The following is a 19,436-nucleotide window of genomic DNA, read 5'->3' as shown; positions in this document are numbered from 1 at the left end:
TTGCCATTCCCGTTTGAGCAGACTTTTTTACCATGTTATGGTTTCAGGCACAAGAGGTCCAAGTTGTTCCTTAGTGTTCTGGGAAATGGATGATGTGCTTATCTCTAAAAGAAAAACAAAAATGTAACTTCCTAATCGTTCTTTTTAACAAACGTGCGTTATATAAACTTGTTTTTATTTGGATCTGCCTGTGAATTCTACTAATCAGTAAATTAATTAATGGCAGGCCTGGGGCCTCTGCTGCAGATATTGACAGTAAGTGTGGCTACACTGATTTCAGCAGATTTGTCCCAATTACACCATATGAATTTGCTTTGTGTTCTTAATCCCATTGCTGGCATGACAGACTCACTTTTCACTGCTCCATACCTTTTGTGGTCAGTTACACCTGTGCAAAAAAATTTCAGAGTAAGTTTATACATGTTCCCAAATGGGAATATATCTGGCTACAGACTAAAGTGTATTAAGGAATCAAAAATCCTGATTCATCTTATTCCAAACTGAAAAGGCCCAGTCCCAGAAAGGGGGCAGCGGGGCAGCGATGCCAGGCAGTGCAGGCATGGTGTGCTCCTGCAACCAGCTGGGCTGGCCCATTATTAGCAGGGTAAGTGCTTCTGGCTGGCACCGTGCCTAGCGCCATACAGGGGGACCTAGACAAGCTGTGGGAATAACTGATCATTTGCTGTTATCGCAGCAGACAGCAAAGGGAAAAGAAAAGAGAGAAAAGGTGGAGGGAAACGTACTTTTACTGCCAAATTAGCACATATTCTGAGTATGGGGCTGCTCTTAATAGACCTTGCTGAAGCTGTTCCACCTCCTATAAAATACTGAAGATCAGGAGAGAGAGAGTAGTGCATACAACACATTCACGCACTCACTCTGCTCACTCAGGCACTGTTCCGGCAGTTGGGACATGTGCATTTCAGCCCTGGTTGTGTATATTTTAAATTTTTATCAGTCAGAGGCTACCAACAAGACTGAGCGAATGATCCTCACTGTAAAATACCCTGCATTCTGGTAGTTTCTGAGAGGTAGGAGGTACTGTTTCAACTTAAATCAGTGTTTTCTGCAAGTTAACCAGTTGCCATAGATAGACAGATACATATAGTGATAATTAAATAAAAGGAATCTCCAGGCTCTACAACAGTGAAACCAGAGGGGAAAAAATGATAAAAAACTGAAGCATAACACAATGCAAAGGAATGTTAAATAAAGCTTTATATATATTTTAGACCTAACTGGATCAAAAGCTTAAAAAACAGGAATACAAATGCCAAATAAAATCATATGCCAGCTTCTTAAAAAAAAAAAAAAAAAAAAAAAAAAAGAGATGAAAACCAAAATGAAAATCAGTATCTTGCGGTCTGTGCTAAAGTGACTGTTTGCAGCCAAGGGTCTATGACTGAGTAACCACTTCGAGGTAACCCTTGGTGAAGAGACCAAGGCTTTACCTGCACTGTGCTTCTGCTCTGGACTGTAGGTTGACCTTTGGATGAATTGAGGCAGATCACACCAAGTCTGTACTAAACTGCAAAAAAGTAGCTTGCATGGTAGCTTGCCCCATAGTTTTAGAGCATCCATGGTCAACTTTGTCGCTCTCCTCCAGAAGAACAGGCTTTGAAACACAGCTGCCCCAGCCCTAGGGCAGTCTGCTAGAAATTAAGACAGAATGCTAAGAACCTTGTCTTTGATTTGTGGAAAATGCTTTGAATGCCACGTGTGTCCAACAAAACATTTTACACATTCTTTGAAGAAAGAATGTGAAAAGATTTTCAGCCAGTTCTGCTTTAGACATAATCGCCTTCATCCAGTTCCCTGAAGTGAATGGAGACTCCCAGTGTTGTTAAGACATTAGATCAAGGCCAGCTGCTTAAGCCCTTTTGCTGACACTGGTGGATCTGGCAGCAGAGTCTGAATGACAAGCTCTTCACCTGCCTCTGCCAGATGAGGAACTGAAATAGCAAAAGCCATCTTAAAGCAAATAGGGAGAAGAATTAAAACTGTTAATTCTCACACTTTCAATAAACAGTGAAACCTAGTTCTCCTTTAAATTATCTGTCCATCAGACAATAGTGTGTATTGGCACAGAGGTGATTTTTATTTTTCTTAGAGCAATGACAGACTCGAAGAGAAAATTCTCTTAAATCCATCGACTTGGATACCAAATAATTATTAAAACTACAGTAACCACTAAGTTGAACAGCTTGATCATCAAAAGAAAATAAAAACTATCTATTGCCCCACAAATGATCTTTTCCTCCCTTCAGGCATTTCTCAGACAAATGGTTGCTAATTTGACAATTTTGCACATTAAAATGTTTAATGTGTCATCAACAAGAGTAGCTGTGCTTTGTATCTCCAGCAAGGAGGAAAAATGAAGCACTTCTTACTCCAGCTTGCCTGCAGACCCAGAGAACACTAAGTGTGACATCACCACTAAACATTAAAAATAGGCTATGCACCCAGACACTTGTGAAGCTGCTAGCATATGAAAGCAACAAACAACTTACTGCTGGCAGTATCTGCGACTGAGAAATGATGCTGTTGGGTAAGCTGTTCTGCCGGCTTTCTGTGGTTACTTCTGCCCAAGTGACTTGAAACCCTGTCATGGGCTGGTGAAGGTCTGCCTTAGATATCTTCCAGGAAAAATGACCAGTGATGTTACCTTCCTGAACAATGAAAGACGCAGATAGATTCTCGGGTTTGGCCAACACTTTGGGTAGAACTGGCACTATAAATTTGGAAAGCAAAAAGATAAGCTAAACTTTGAGGTAATGTTCAATAACGTTCATTTAATTCCACAAATCAAGGTCAGATAGAGCTGTCTTTCTGGTGTTACCCAGGACCCTGCCAGCTTTCTGTATTAACCAAAGCCTATCTTTGAAATACTCCATTGGCATTTTGGGCCAAATTCAGACTTCAGATCAAATGCTGTCAGCCGCAGGTCATAGAAAGGAAAGCCTATAGCATGTAAAGATATAACTGCCTCATTCACAGGCAGCCATCCTGCTGCTCCCCTGTATTTCTGAATACCTGAGCTTCTATTTTCAGTTTTAGGATCACAAGAAAACCCACAGGATAGCACAGAATTCCATGATGCAGGCAAAATGTAAAATTAACGTTCTAAAACTGTAGTACAAGTTAATAGGGGCACTCTGATCAGGGGAAACACACACCTGAGTTGCAGTTTCCCAGGGAGGCTGTAAAGCTGGAAAACTGTCAGGAGGGGCAGTGAGGAAATGGCAAGGGTGGCCAGCAGGACTCTGAGGTGACCCGTGGAGCATGGGAGTACTCTTGGGGACAGCAGGCACTCAAAGTGACAGGGCCACCCTCTAAATGAAGAGACAGGTTTCCAGACTTGGCTGTGCAAAGCCATGGCTGACCTGACCTAGTGCTGGCAACAGTCCTGCTTCGAGCGGATGGCTGGACCCCAGAGGTCTTTTCCAACCAGTATCTCCATAATTGCGTGATTTCCATAAGCCTCTAGCTATACCTACCATTGTGGAAACACTGTAAAAGGCATGAGTGCCTTTATTTGTTATCTGAGAGCAGAATTAACCCAAACAAAATCAAGCTGAAAAAGCAGCTTGCATTAGTAGCAAAACACTCAAAAGATCATGCCAGCATAATTATGTTTACAGTTACCATCCATCATTATAATGTTTGCTTCCATATAACTGGGAAACTGTCCCTCCTTACAAAAATAAAACCTGTGTAATAACAAACATCGTTGTATGTTTAGAAACATTCACTAAAATTATCACCTAATTGACAAAACGATAATATGCTAGCCAAAATCTACACTGCTCTGTATTTTAGTTGATTTTTCACATAAGTATTAGTCATTTCTTCTGGATCTTTCATTTCCCAACTTAGAATTGCTTTTAAAGAGTGGGGGTTTTTGTGATTATAAATGCATTTGAAACTATATGGCTAGTTTTCTAGATCATAACTTACCTCCTTCAGCAGGACAATTAATGTGCTTGTGGATTTTTTCTTTAAATGCAGAGCAAGGTGGGGTAACAAAGAAAATACTCTCAGCCTTAAAACGGCCTTTAGATTTTGCAGGCATAACAGTTACTTTATATTTGCATGAAAACAACAGGTCCCTCAGAATCATGTAGTTTTCCTAAAACAAGAAAAGAAAAAGATCACATGCTGCAAATAGACGTCTAGAAAAAAAAAAAAAAAAGAAAAAAAATTAAAAATAAGGTTGGCAGAAGATGAAAAGCTTTCGCCAATAAAATATTATCCTGATATGCTTAACACATGCCAACATGGCTTTTACTCAGAGGAAAAAGCAAACATCACCTATGTTATGATTATTTTTGGTACTAAAATATATTAGCATGGTATTCGGATATGTCCTTCAATTTACACAGTTTCTTTGACATGATGCATCAAAGCAACTGGCTTCTAACACTCAGAACAGTCTCTCTGACGTGATGGCAGTGGGGGTAGCAATGTAAGGACGTAAATGGTAATCAAATTAAATAAATGTAAGAAAGCTGAGTTAAGCTGCTGTAAATGACAGGTTTCATATACATTTAACTTTTTAAAAGCACATTCAAAGTCCAGCATGATATTATGGATCCATTTTTTTCTGCTTTAGTATGTTAATTACTTTTACCTTCCTATCAGGAAGAAAAGCTCCACAGCTGAACTACAAAGTGCAAATCTTTCTTTAAAGACAATGACTGGAGAAGAAAACTACACAAAATTAAGTGTCCTGCTAAATTCTTACTGTCATCTAAAGTACTTTTGAAAATCACCCCCCCAAAGCTTTAGCACAAATCATCTATGACGAAAAAAATATTTGTGTGTTTGGGGTTTTTTCTGTGATTATGTCCAACAAAATTTACTGGCTAAGGAAAAAGTCTTACACTGCCTTTTAGATCTTTACTTCCCATCAGAATCACTGCTTTCCAGTGTTCTTCTGCATAACTCCCTCTTTTTTCTAATCCCAAACTGGATTAGTGCAACCTTCACTTGGAAGGTCATTTTTGATGGGACATAGAGATTGGGCTGAGAACGGACTTCTTGCCTTCCACCTGCTGGGACAGTGCTCTAATAGGCTTGACGCCTCCTTAAAATTGTGACAGGACTGTTTATATTTGTTGTGACAGGACCTAAATGCTCAACACTGGAAACATCAGGCCTTTATCCACCTTGACCTATCAAATCCAGTACCAAACCTTTTGTAGCATGCAACTTCTTCTGTTTGTTTGTAATTATTTTCTTCCTCAAAAGAAACACAGTTTCCCAAAGTCAATTGGACCAATTACTGTAAAATGACTGAGAGGAAATACATGAACTAATCCCACAATGCTTTTGGGCTGACGTACAAAAAGTCTTTCCTGACCTCTGGTGGAAATAAACTTCTTAAATATTAACTTTCTCCTGCCTTCAATGTGCATAACTTGAAATATTGGGACTGCTCATAAAATTATGTCATAATATTTTTTTTAATCCACCTCTAATATTTGCTTTGCTGACCCCATGAATCAGTAAATCTTACAAGATAACAGCCTTTTGTATAAGAAATGATGTGTTTTGATTTACTCTACTTCTACATGCCATTAACTCCACTGAACTGATCTGGTAATATAGGTCAGGGTCAGAAGGACAGGTGAATTGCAACTTCTTCCATTCTCTGTAACACACTAAATCAATTGTGATGCACAAACCACATTACTGTGTTGTTCAAAAAATATGTTACAGAGACAGATGACATTAGATTGCCAACAAATTGAGTGTGAAGAACTGCCACTGCAATATATATTCGGGCTGACATGTACTTACATAGAGCTTTTCTCCTTATCTGATAAGTGTCTGACTTCCAGATTTAATGTCTAGTATTTTTCACCTATGGTCCTTTTTTCTTATTCCATTATTCTCCTCAGGGTTGTGAAACCCACCTGCATGTCTAAAAGAAAACCTAGTTTATTAATTACTATTATTAGTGTTCAGTATATGCCCTGTGCTAGAGTCCTACAGCACTAATTATAGCTAAAGCTCCATGTCCTATATGCTGTAGAAATAGATAAGTAGCTAGCTAAGAAGCTTGACTGCTCTTGTTTTCTGAATGACACCACCACCAAAAAAAAAGAACCCAAAAAAGAAAACATTTTAGCCTAGTGTAAATTTGAAAAAAAAAAAAAAAAACAACCAAAAAACAAACCAAACCAAAAAACCCCAAACCCAAAACAGTCCAGATGCATCATTTTTATCTTTTGCTGAAGAGGAACATCGAAAAGAAATATTCTTAGTTCTTTATGAAACACGGTATAAAGCATGCTGTGTTATGTTACAGAACCATCCTTTCCTCTTGCTGCTTAGAAGCTATTCAGAGTCAGGCAGCAGGCTGCATGGAGACTTACATAAGTCATCTCTGTTACTTTCCCAAGTCCCTTCGTGTCATTGTGTGCACAAGACTCCAGTAACCAGTGGACCTGGAATTGATTCATGCTGATATCTAAATGGTATAAAAAGAGAGGAAAAGACATGTATCATAATTATGCTTTCACCTTTGCAACTTTTATGGCTTCTCTAGATAAAAATAGAAGGAGCTGGTAGTTCCTCACTTGTTCCTAAGCATCCTTTAATAGAATGGAGAAAATATTACACACTTACGTAACTTAAACCTTATATCAGCTAATGGAGATAAATTTAAAAATAGTGAATTGGCATTTTCAGATATGTAAGCATATGCTGCTTACATTTTTTAACAAATTAAGGATTTAAATTGAGCATTAAAAAAAAAAATCTCAATGCTGCTACTTCTAAACATCCTGAAAATGACAGGAATGACTTTGTGTCAGCCGCCTGTGACTGTGTGTATTGTCAGGGCATTGCAATACTGCTGCCTGGCACTGCTTGAGAAATCTGTGCCTGAAGATATGTGAAGAACACTGTAAATCCCTGAGCTTTCTCCTTCCAGAATATACCATAAGACCTGTTCGTTATCTGTCCAAATAAAATGCTAGTCTTGACACAGGAGTAATACCAAAGGCTTGTGTTTGCTCCCATTAGAATCAATGACAAAACTTGCTGCAGTATCAATAGAATAAGCTTCCAACCAATTTCCAGCTCTTCTAGATTCTTGTCTAATACTGATTGCATAAAGAAGCAAAACAAAGGGCAAGAAAGAATTAGAAAAAACAAGGAAAAATCATCAGGTAGAATACATACATGCTGTGATATTTCTGGATTTGGTTATCCTCTATCTTTATACAGGGGATGCAAATTACTGTCTGTTATTACTAATTAGCTTGGTACAACGTAGCCATTCATGTCAGGTGCCTGATTGTGGGTTTCAGGAGGGAAGACTAGCACCTTTGATGCCTTAAAGGCTGATCTGGCTTTGGACTGCTGTGAACAGCTTGGACGCACAAGGGAAGATTTGTAAACTAATGAGTAAATAAGTAGTGTCTGAAACTAGATCAAATGGTATTCTGGTAAAAAGACTGACTAGAAGCTCCTTGAAATAAATTTTTGCAGCAACTATCTTCATAATATGTATACCAATTATTTGTGTGATTTATCTGGAAACCCAACTTTATTTTTTTCAAAAAGAAATCTATAAATAAATAACTTGCTGCCTTGTGATTGCTCCTTCTCATCGAAAAATAAAGAAATGGATGTGCTTTCCCTTGCCTCTGAGTTGCTGGGCTTTGCCACTTGATGTGCTATTGGATGAAGACACAAACTCACAGTGCATTTATAAGTAGGTTTCATCTGATTCCATCTCTTCCAGCTCAGTCAATTATTGCCTATCACCTACTTGCGCCCCTCTCCTGGGATGGACAAACAAATCATCTAGCTTCCTGGGACCTGAAAACTTTGTGCTGCTATATTAATCATGCTATATTAACGATGTACACTCTGTGCCAATTAACCACAGTGAATCTGTTATTGTATATTATCAACTTGTTATTTTAAATTATCTGTATATAAGATGGAAGGCTCTTCGTAAAGCTACAAAATGGCTATTTCCTTATAGTAACTTTCACTTGCAATCCATACATAAATCACTCTCTCTTTGGCAGAGATTATCCAAGCCAATTAAGCCTTGCCATTATCCAGCCATCAAGAACTGGGTAAGACATATACCTCAGGTAGGTCACTGAATATCACTACATGGGCAACTGGGGAAAGCTAAATCCCAAGCATCAAGAGACTATACAGCTCAGCATCCAGATATACCAGTGTAGAGGTTTACCAAGACTGCATTCAAAAATGTAATTAAACATGTTGTAAACCCAAGATATTTGGTATTTCCAGCTCCTGGCACAGCAGAATTCTGTTTGGATTTTATTGCCACTCCACCTCCATTCCTTATGTGAGCTTCTGCTCTCAGGCTGTTCTCCCTTCCTACTCCTCTCCTGCACTAGCAAACCCTCAGTGACCAATCTGTAAACAGCTGTGGTTTCTGATAACCTCTCTATTTGAGCTAGAAAATCAGAAACAGGTTAAAAATTTATTTCATTCCTATCAACTTGGACATTAAATGTAGGATGATGGGTTTTAATAAACATTTTCATTTTTTTATTTAAACAAAATTAACAAATCAATCATTTGATAGTGCTCACATCTAGTATTCTGACAACAACCTATATTGAAAGGACAGGACTTTCTTTTTAGTGATTATGTAATTAAGTTATTTCAAAAAGGTTTTTGCATGCATATATACAAACACATCAACTGCTATACACTGGAATGCATCATAACAGAACCAGCTAAGTTTTATCAAAACCTTATCATTACAAAAGGCCTTTCTGAATTCCCTAAACTTCTATTTTCAAGACTAAAACGTCTTCTCATCTCCACCTTTGTCATTGTTGTAATCTAAAAGATCTGAACATAAGTATGTTAATTGCTTTTTGTTAAAAAGAATGTAAAAACAACAACAATAACAAAAATTTAATCCTTCTAAAATATCTGTCCTGTCAGGGTCTAAATCCAGAGCAATTTCATTGCAAAACTGAAATATAATAGGGAAATAGCTCCTACTTGAGACAGAAACTTTTACAAATATAGGGAAAGGTGAGACATTTTGTGATTAAATGAAGACAGAAGCATGAAAAACTCAAAGTGTATGTGCATGCATGAAGTATGCATATTAAATAACAAGACTGGTTTAGAAATTATCTTCAATGTTTTTAAAAGTAAAAGGAGAAAAGATGCGTGGAATGATCTAAAAAGCCACATAAAAGACTGGAAACAAACAAACAAAAAAGTGTATTTGGTTTATAAAGTTGCTTTTAAAGTTTATGGGTCTAGAGTTTCACTTTTATGCAACATTACACATCTGATTTTGTCTTTACAGCACATGCAGAAGAAAAGCTTCTCCTGGATTTCCTTTCAGAAATATACACTCTCCTAGTCAGATCACTACAATAATTTTATTTGGATTTTTGCTTTCAGCTGTCTATTGCAAACTCAGTGGTAGATACTGGACAAGCTGTCCAAGCTGCAGTCTTGCTGAATGTCAGCCACTACCACCAGAGCTAATGTGTCCTGAACTAAGCTCAGCTAAGGTTAATATATCGTAACCCACAGCCACGTATTTTTCTGAAAAGTCATTTGAGTAGTTAATATTAACAGAATATTCTGTATCTAATGGGACTGATTCGGTCACTTTTATCAAAAAGTTCTGCTATCTGTTCTAGAATAGGTACATAACAATGAAAAGAAACAGCCAGACTCCTTCAATATGGTTCCCTGATATTTCAGATGTCATAGTAAAAAGCCTTTTTTGTATATAATCAATGTCCTCTTAATAGTTTGGAGTTGTCTTGATTCTGTACTTCTAATTAGGAGTCTTTATAAAGCTTTATAACTTCATTGTTCTCACGGTTAGAAGGTATACCATTTAACACTAAAAAGACTAATGCTTGTACAAACAGCGAGCATTCATATTTCCCAGAGCACAAAATATTTGTACAGAAACACTGAACTTGAAGGACATACTAAGTGCTAGCACTCATTTCAACAGCTCTAGGCTTGTGAAATTAGTCAACAGAATAGACATTTAAGTAAGACGAACTCCTTAAAGGACTGTTACAGTAGACAGGTTATTCAAACAATTACTTTTCTTTTCAAGTTTCTTTAAATAAAAAAAAAAAGGAGAAAAAAAAAGAAACAAAAGGGCAAAGCATGAAAATTACTTTAAAAAAATCTTTAAGTTACTACATGGAAATGACCTCCAGCTGCCCAAGCTATAGGTTTTTGTATCTTTCAGGCAGTTGCACATAACTAATATTTTCAAATAAACTAATAGCTAACATTAATTATTTTGGCTACGAACTTTAAAGTAAATTTTCTGAAGTACAGAATGAGTTCCTAGACTTAAGAAAACATTCCCACACAGACACCACATGAGCATGTTCTTAAAACTCCACCTATGCTCAGCTATTTTGCTGAACAAAGGTATGCAGCTAACTTTATGAGACAGATATCTTAAATCTCTAACTAGAAATTTATTGATCAGGGGATGCTCTAAATCATGTTGAAAAGATATCTGTTTTTATTTCCTCCCTCTTATCTTTCATCCCAAAACACCTTTAATTTCATACGAGTATCTCCACAAAGCTGTTTCTCTACTGATTGTGTTTAGGAAGACATTTTTCGCCAGATTTATCTTCTTTCTCCCTCTTCCCAACGCAAACCCTTTAGTTCCATTTTAATACAAATAAATAAATATATTTCAGATTTTTCTGGGGGAAATGCGCACCTATTCTGTAGCTACAAGCTGCACAAGCAGCTCAAAATCCTATAAATACCAGTGCCAAATACATCTGTTTGCCATTTTGAAAAGTTCAAGTTCATATGCATGATTTAAGCATCTCAGATTGTATAGTTTTGCCTAAAAGTACTGCTACCCATCCTAAGCCATGGCTGCATGACAGTTAATAGGAATACCTTATGCCTATATTCTACAGTTGCTAAATCTCGTGATCTCCCCGCAGCATCTGAAGCTCTGAGACCCATTCAGAAAAATCACTCAACACAATGCCAGGTAACTGCAGTTTTTCCAGCTGGAACTTCTGGTTTAAATGGCTCTACAGTTTATTAAAAATAAACTAAATAAAAAGTGATCTTTCTCATCTTTGCCAATGTTTTCCACATTTCTGTTCCGCTGTACATTTCCATTACTGCCAGCCACGTGAATAATTTCATCTAGTGTGGTTCCTTTTTTCTACCATGTTACAGCAGACAGCTCCTTTCTTTGCCTCAAATACTTTTCTCTGCTTTATATTACAATTACTGTTGCAGAAGGGTGCCAACAGGACAATCATGAGGAACTGGAGTCTGCTTTGTAGCTAGAAAATTGGTATAGCATGGGCAGGAACAGCAGTGAAATTTGTTCACACAACCCAACACCACCAATAAGACAGCAACCTCCTGTCACTTCAGGAGACCAGGTAAGCAGATCAGCAGATTCAAGAGGTATGTATTTCTTTGCATTCCTGTGACCCACAGCAAGAAAACTGCCGCAGACTGTTTTGGGAACTGGGGCTAGTTCTGCCACTAGTTTGCTGCAGGTCTTTAAGCAAAGCACTTCACGACTCGTTACCTCTGTTCCATCCCTGTCAAGTCACGATAATAACAGTCTCTGCTGTAAAAGTATATCAGCTCTAGAGCTGTGTATTATTCTGTTTGATGGGTGCTTGTTGGATGATGGGTTGCTACAATTTGGTATAAAAATGCCGATTAATGTTAGCTGTGACAGCACTACTATGCAGGCAAACAAATTACAATAACTTATTAGAAAGAAAAATCAAATATTATTTGCTGGAAAACAAGATTTCAGAGCAGACATGTTCAACAACAGCAGCTCAAATTAAGGCTTAATTACAATAAAAATGTCTGGCATCAATAAACACAGTAACATCAAGCTGATTTCTGTATCATGACAGGATCTGAAGTAATTAACAAGCAGTCTCTGATAGATTTTCCAATTAGAATAAAATATGGTGAAAAAGCAAAGATTATAGGATAAGACATATATGAAAACCTTTACCTGGCAGCATGAAAGTATTTATTTAATATAAATAACAAGCACATGTCAAATGAGTATTTCAGTAAAAAAGGAAATGGCGTTCTGTATTTTTTGTCATTACCTCAGCAAACTGACTCCCTCCATAATATATACATATAATTAATATGCTGTGTGTCAAAAGGAGTTATCAAAGTTTAGAAGATAATTAGCCATATGTAAACCTGCTGTCTTCATTCAAACCTAACCTTTCTTCAAACACAATGCCATAAGGAGACAGATTTCTGTGAAGGTATTCAGTAAGAAAATTACTGAAAGAATTTGTTCTGCACGTAGCTAAACCCAAATCTGGATTTATTATGTATTGTTAAATCTGATATTTCTATACAGCAAACTGCAATGAGTATTTGTGACTGGCCACATGGTTTTTATTTTTCTTCTCATACTGGGGTATGATCTTACAAGCTGCTGAGCACTCTGGCCCGGATTCAAAGTGCTTAAGCATATGAACAGTCATGTTGACTCCGACAGTTAAGGGTAGCTAATGGATCAGGCCAGAAAGTTTAGTATCCACCAAGATCAAGACACTAATGACATACAAACTATAGGCAAAAGACAATATTGAACATGTCTTTGATTGTCTTAGACTAATAGGAAGAAGGAAATACAGCAAAATTAAGCTATTTCCTTTCTGGATCATGTGTCTTGCAGCACTATTGCTCTAAAAATAGGTTATAGCAAGGGGTAAAGATTTTATATTTAATATCACAGCACAGGACAGAATCTGCTCACGCACACAAAGTACATGTGTCAGCATCTATAAGCTTGATTAAATTTTTCTACAACAAAGTTATAGTATGATTTTGAGGAGCTCTGTATAAATCCTATGTCAAACACCACACCATTCAGGAAAAAAAAAATCTCACTGTATTGAATGGTGAAACTGTGATACGGTAAATATAGAAGTCACAATGGTAAACAGTGAAATATATGATGCCTTGCATAAAGAAAAACATTTTATCATCTCTGAAGTGCCCAAAGCTGTGTACAAGTCAAAGGCTTCTTGAAGAAACGTTCCTGCTCTATCTTCTCCCAGTACGTAACCCCTGATACACATTTAAAACTGTGGATCTAATACAAGACAGCACTGCTTCCAACCCGCCATCCTGGCAGAAGGATGAGCAGCAGCGCTTGCTCTGCAGCATAACCTGCCTGTATTTCCATACCAAGAACTATTACGCAAATAGTTGAGACAGACTACGAAGAAGTGTCTTCTTCTCTGTCAGGCTTGTGCTCATCTGTTTATCAGGCCAACATTCTCTTCCATGTCAACACAGAGTTCTACAATATGCAAGTTTCCATAAACACTTTTTCTGCTAAAACTCAGTTGCTGGAAAGGTTCTGAAAAATATGCAGGGAAGGCTTAAATATGGGCAAAATCCAAGTGAATAAACAAAGCAGTGTTATTTACTAATAGTTGCTTCAGTTTTGAAGACACGATTAGTATAAAGTGATCCACATGGTATTTATTGCACCGTAATACTAGCATGACTGAAAAACGGGTTAGGAAGTAATACTTCAGCTTACAGCAGAGAAGCGAAACATGATCTCAGTCAATACTTGATCATTACACTTATCTATTTCTTCACATATTGGCTCACGAGCCATTCTATGCCTCTCTGAATCACAGCATTTCTTGCCAACATTTGCAATCTGAAGCTTATGACAGGACAAGAAATAGTGATAGAATAACAAGTGTTATTTTACTTATTTCAGTTCAGCAAATGTAGAGTTATCAGTCCTAGGATACATAGGTAAACACAATTTACCTTCAACTAATGATAAAATGCTGCATTGATGCACTAATGCATTGTGAGCCTCTGCACTCCTCTTTTCCATGTACAAACTATGTTGTCAATGTGTTCTGTCTCATGCATTTTAGTTAAGTTTCTCTTAAAAAAATGAAATGAAAACAGCTCTGGCTCTTAAGCTGCCTGTGCATTGATTCACCCAGTGGTAAAAAAAAAAAAAAGAGAAAAAAAAATCCAAAGTGTCAAATGTTTGGTTATGAAATTCATGGTATTCATGACACCTCTGAGGAAAAGAACTTTTTAATAATCGCCTATTCAAGCAGTATGATTAAAATAAACACCAAAACCCTCAGTTAACATTTCAACTTAACTCAATAAACAGCACCTAACAAGGCAAACTATACTGTTTCCTGCTCTTACATGGAATATAAGCAGTATCGATTAAATCACAAAGATTTGGTTTCCCACATTATGCCATTTAAAACAAACTTCCTTTCTATAGAACACATTCTTTGTATAGTACAATGATAAGCCTTTCCAAAAAGTATATTAACAATTAGTGTACGATTTAAAGACAGGCCTGGGCCACAGTATTTGTATCAATATCTAGACCTAGAAACCCTCAAGGTTTAAAGATGTTTATATTGAGGGATTTAAGTTTGGGATCATCTCTAAGACGGATTACCTCTACCCTCACACAACATCCTATACAAAGTGAGTTCAACAGTATCTCATTCTGGGTTTCTATTACAAGGAAATTTGCCTCTTGTAAGCTCCCAGTCTCACAATAGCTGCTTGTAGCATGAACAGAAGCTTCCCACGTTACTCCGTCACAGCCAGATTTTCAAAGGTATCTAAGCATCCAAAACTTGAATTTAATGAAAAAGCAAAAAACACAAGCAAACAAGTCCAAGGCTTACTATGATTATACATCTATTTAAAATGTCACTAGGTACTCTATCATTAACTTTAGCCTTCTGTGTAACTTTGACAAACCTGAATGCTCATTTAGGTGGGGAGGCTATATTGATGGTAGGTAATCTGGAACTTCCCAGTTCCAGAATTAAGGTACAGACCCATCTTACCCCTAAATCTGCAGTGGGAGGAGACGCAGAGGTGCACTTGCTACTGCCTTCTCTCTCATACCCTATGCAAAAGCCGTACAGGTGAGTTTGCATGCATGAAAAATGCTCCGTCAAGTTCCAAAACTGGACTTTCATGGTATGCATCATGCCATGCCATACCAGCATCTTGCTCTGCTGAATTTTTATTCATAAAGATAATGTCATTAATATGCAGATTCTAAGACTACTGAGTCTACAAGAAAAAGAACACAGCAAGCCCAGGTCAAATATCTATAAAATCATGTGCATACAGATAGGGTGAACAGAGTTTGACTGTTTTCTGTGTCTCCAGTGTAAGAATTAGTACTCAAATGAAGCTAAAGGAAGTGGCTTCAGAGGAGGAAAAAAAAAATGGTTCTTCACAGAACAAGCACTTAAAACTCTGCAACTCCATAACGTGGGACGTTTCAGATGCCCAAATTTTATGTGACCCTGGTGAGACACTGGATATTATCATGAAGGAGAATTGAATCCAAAGTTAATAAATACAGTGAAATCACACTGGGCTCAGGAAATACCATGAGCTAGAAGCTGTTTGAAGCTGGGACAATAACCTGCAGAAGTATCATTATATACTTGGCCTATTCTTACGTTCCCTTGGATTTGCTTTTGGCCACTGACAAGAACCTGTTGGGATGGACCTTTGGTCTAGACTGCTATGGATATTTTTATATTCAGTTTATGGTCACAGGAGTAAAAGGAACTGGTGTTTAAGAACTCATTATTCATCAATTGCACACGTGACATCTTTACATTGAGATTATAACTTCAATGTCAGATACCCTTTTTGGTGTCTTTTCCTCCAACTCTAGTTACTCACTCAAACAGTCCAGTCTCGTTCCCTGTCCGAGGTGTTTATGGAACTGGTTTTGTAGACACCTTATAAACTAGGCTAGTTAAACAATACAGGTTAAAAAGAGGCATGTGGAGGAAAACTGACCCAATTTACAAGAGGACACTCGTTAGTTTAAACCACCTTCACTATAAGCATGATGACTACCTGCTGATAGCTTAACCTCCCCTGGATCATAAGCTACATATTTTACTTCAGAATTTAGGCAAGCTAAGAGAGTACTCATGAGCAGTTATTAGTCCACAGCTAATGAAAAATATCTTGCTAAATTGCAGTACCTCAGGATCTTTTTACTCACACTAGTAATGGCAGGATTGTTCCAGGTATGATAGTGTGAGCATTTAAGACAAAGCTTTGACAGAATGTGACCTAGTGATACAGTTTAGGGAAAGGAGGGGAAGAACTGGACGGTAAAAAGCCTGCCATTTTATCCCTCAGTTATTTAGACTGCCTAATAACAGACATTTCCACTCACAATTTTACAGACACTATATATATATATAAAGTTCTGCATCTGTTATTAAAATTATTAACCTTACAGGTTGTGGTAATACTCAAGAAGTAATAAGAAATGTAGAAAATTGTGTAATGGGTAGACAGGTATTACTGAAGGTACATAAAGATGGTGTTGTTGAAAAAAAAAATTTTCCCTGAAGAATTAAAAATCAGGTAAGAGTTTATTAGTTGACCAATTAATTTTTTTTAATGCCTTGCAGTGAGTTAAGTCTTGATAAATTACTTTGTAATGGAATATTAAATGTGTATCTGCAGTTTGACTGTAGGTACTCATCCCACATAACGATGATCAATCTTTAGACTGCACTTATAGACAAGGGAATTTGCAATTACATTTCTACTTAATCTTTTAACAAAATTCAAAAGAAATCAAGATTAAATTTGTATTTCAGAAAAAAAGGATGACTTTTTTAAAATGTATAAATTAAGCCAAATTAAATATGCTTTCACAATTACTAAAGGCATCCTGGAGTACGATTCAGGCTTGTGAACAGCACACACTATTTAAATTTTAAAATGAAGCATTAAGTGCATCAACCATACAAAGTGTTAGATCTAGTCTGATGAATGTTCTGGACCAAACTACTCCAGCACAGCCGCTATCTGCCTTCAGCTGACATCAGTGGGGACCTGTTAAGCAAAATCAGTCTTCTGTGCTGTCTGAGCTCTGGGACCACAGTGTGTAGCTCTGATTTGGCTTGTGATACTCAATCTCCTGGCTCACTTTGCATCAGTTCCAAATACATTCCTGGGACTAAACATTGGGCAGACTTGCCCCTAAGTCTTTCATACTAACAGCTTTAACCACCTACCCTGGAAGGTATGGAGGTTTGGAAGCAAGTGAGAGGCAACCAGTAATGATTTTCTGTTTTGCCTGCAGAAACAAAGAAATACAGTAAACTGTGACCTTGAAAAGAATCCCCGATACTGTCCCATTCGCAGGGGAGGTGCCACTGAGGCTGCTACTATTGTAAATGTGATTTTAAAACTTTATTATTTGTCCCACTGAACAACTGCATACTATTTGAGAAGTTGCACACTATCTGCTCTACCAAATCGTAGTACTTGTTGATGTTTTTCATGACTCCCACCAGCAACATTTTAAGTATTGATTACAATTCACATTTGGACATAAACCAAATGTAAACCAAATAGAGTCCTGTAGCCAGTTTATAAAGAACAACAAACATAACTGGAGATGGTCAGATGCTCCCCTTTTCATTCTCTCCAAGCAGCAAAAAGGCAAAGAGCTTTTTCGTGGAACTACACTAGGGCTATGTAAGACAAAGTCAGGGAGGAGTAGGAATCACATAGAGAGGATGCTTCTGAAAGGATATTCTTTTAACTCTGGAATAATTTCTCCCAACAGTTAAAGCTGATAACATTACCTACCTCCCCAGGCAGGATGCTGGGGAAGCCCACAGGTTACAGGCATTGGAGTCAGCTGTAGCACATGTGGAAAGGCAAATTATACGATGTTTACTGGTGAATTTCTAAAAAGGTGATCTAGTCAAAGATTCCTGTGCTTGAGGCCAGCTTTACTAATTAAATCCCTAAATACAAATGCACATTATACATACCAGTATCTCTTTATTCACATGGAAGTATGAGGGCAATACATATATTGGTGTATACTTCACTACAACTAACAGCAAGGTCTTGTTCAAAGAAAACCACCTGGACCATAGTGATACCTTCAAGTACAAATATTTTACTGCTTAAATATTGATAATTAGAAAAAGGCCAGCTGCTCAAACACTGATCTTCCTAGCGCAACAGTTAACACTGAACTAAATAATTCATTAGTGTTAAGCTACAACTGCTGAATTCTTTACAATAACATCTAGGAATTCCAGCTGGCATTGAAGGGTTTCATTAACTTCAATGGCTTTAGTTGCACAAGAAAGGACCATTGGACAACATGGGGAAAGCTTTCAATTATTTTAAAACCTGCGTATGAAATACCTTATTGCAAACAAAGAGTCAGCACATACAGTCACTTCATTTATCTCCCTGAACTAAGTGAAAGTTAATTTTGTTTTCCTAAGATCTGGTTTTAAAAGCATTCATGGCAGCTTTCTGTTTGCTTTGCCTTGCCTTGCATTTTATTCTTCCCTGTAATTTAATTCATTATTCTTGTTTGGTTGATTTATCAGACAATGGAGGATTCTTTACCACTCCCTGCCTTAAGTGTTCTTTTTTTTTTTCTGCTTTAGCATTTACCAGAAACACAAAGAAAGAAGGCTGAAGCCAAGTCTTAATGTATTTTAAATATTTGCCTTTTTAAGCAAAACCAAGAGGCAGATATATTGATTTTAAATATCTAGCAGTACTTTAAATGTTTAATTTAAACAGTAGGATATAAATGTACAAAGACTTCATTCAAAGAAATGTGAAGTATACTAAAGCTTTACCTGAACAAGGAGAGTTACATTATCCTCAAATAACAGGCACTAAGAAAATAGTAGTGGAGGCACAGTAATAGGTTAGACAATATTGTGACATGTTGCATTGGAAAGAAATCATCATACTAAACTACATACCAATATTTTCATGTATTATTGCAGCAAGTGATGAGAATTAATGCAGTGAGTTCATAAAGAATAACTTTTTTTCCATCTGTGGGAAGTATCTTATTTTCATACACTAATTTGCAGCAGCTTGAAGGCTTTTCAGCTGAAGTCCAAAACCTCAGCTTTCTAGTTGCTAATCCACTGAGGAGCAGAGGAAACACAAGGATCTTTTTATTTTCACACTTTCAGTCTTGATTACTGTATAAGATACTGAGGACCTTATTTATCCTAAGTAACTAATCCTTTTAAGTAGGGAGTTCAGAGTGCATCCATTCTTGTTAATGGATGGTACTCTGTGACTCCAGCACCGAGGAGTTAAAAGTGACTTGTTTATATCGACTTCACTATTTGACATAAATAGCACATAATTTCTAATTTCACAGTCGAGATGGCCAAAAAAACTGGCCACAAGCAAGTTTTTCTTTCCATTTACAAAAGTGGGATTCATGCTGTTTAAGGAATGTACTGTGTTTCTCTAATCCCAGGCCTAAGTCAGAGGCAGCAAGTGAAAGACATTTTCTTCTTTCAGAAAGAAGCTATTGTATTCATATAATTGCA

At 37.1% G+C, this 19,436-nt stretch overlaps 1 protein-coding gene across 1 annotated transcript in view; it reads right to left on the bottom strand.

Moving 5' to 3' along the window:
* ANOS1 (anosmin 1) overlaps window positions 1-19,436 on the bottom strand; it is a 140,279-nt gene that overhangs the window by 6,600 nt on the left and 114,243 nt on the right. Inside the window, exons 10-12 of the mRNA XM_037377503.1 lie at window positions 6,381-6,475; window positions 3,958-4,129; window positions 2,511-2,731 (exon numbers count right to left, since the gene is read on the bottom strand). Coding sequence (XP_037233400.1) covers window positions 2,511-2,731; window positions 3,958-4,129; window positions 6,381-6,475 — 488 coding nt within the window. The remainder of the gene's footprint in view (window positions 1-2,510; window positions 2,732-3,957; window positions 4,130-6,380; window positions 6,476-19,436) is intronic.

The sequence above is a fragment of the Falco rusticolus genome, chromosome 2, assembly GCF_015220075.1.
Source record: "Falco rusticolus isolate bFalRus1 chromosome 2, bFalRus1.pri, whole genome shotgun sequence".
Lineage (NCBI taxonomy): Eukaryota > Metazoa > Chordata > Aves > Falconiformes > Falconidae > Falco > Falco rusticolus.
Note: the sequence above shows the minus strand (reverse complement) of the source record. Positions and strands in the feature narration are given on the sequence as shown.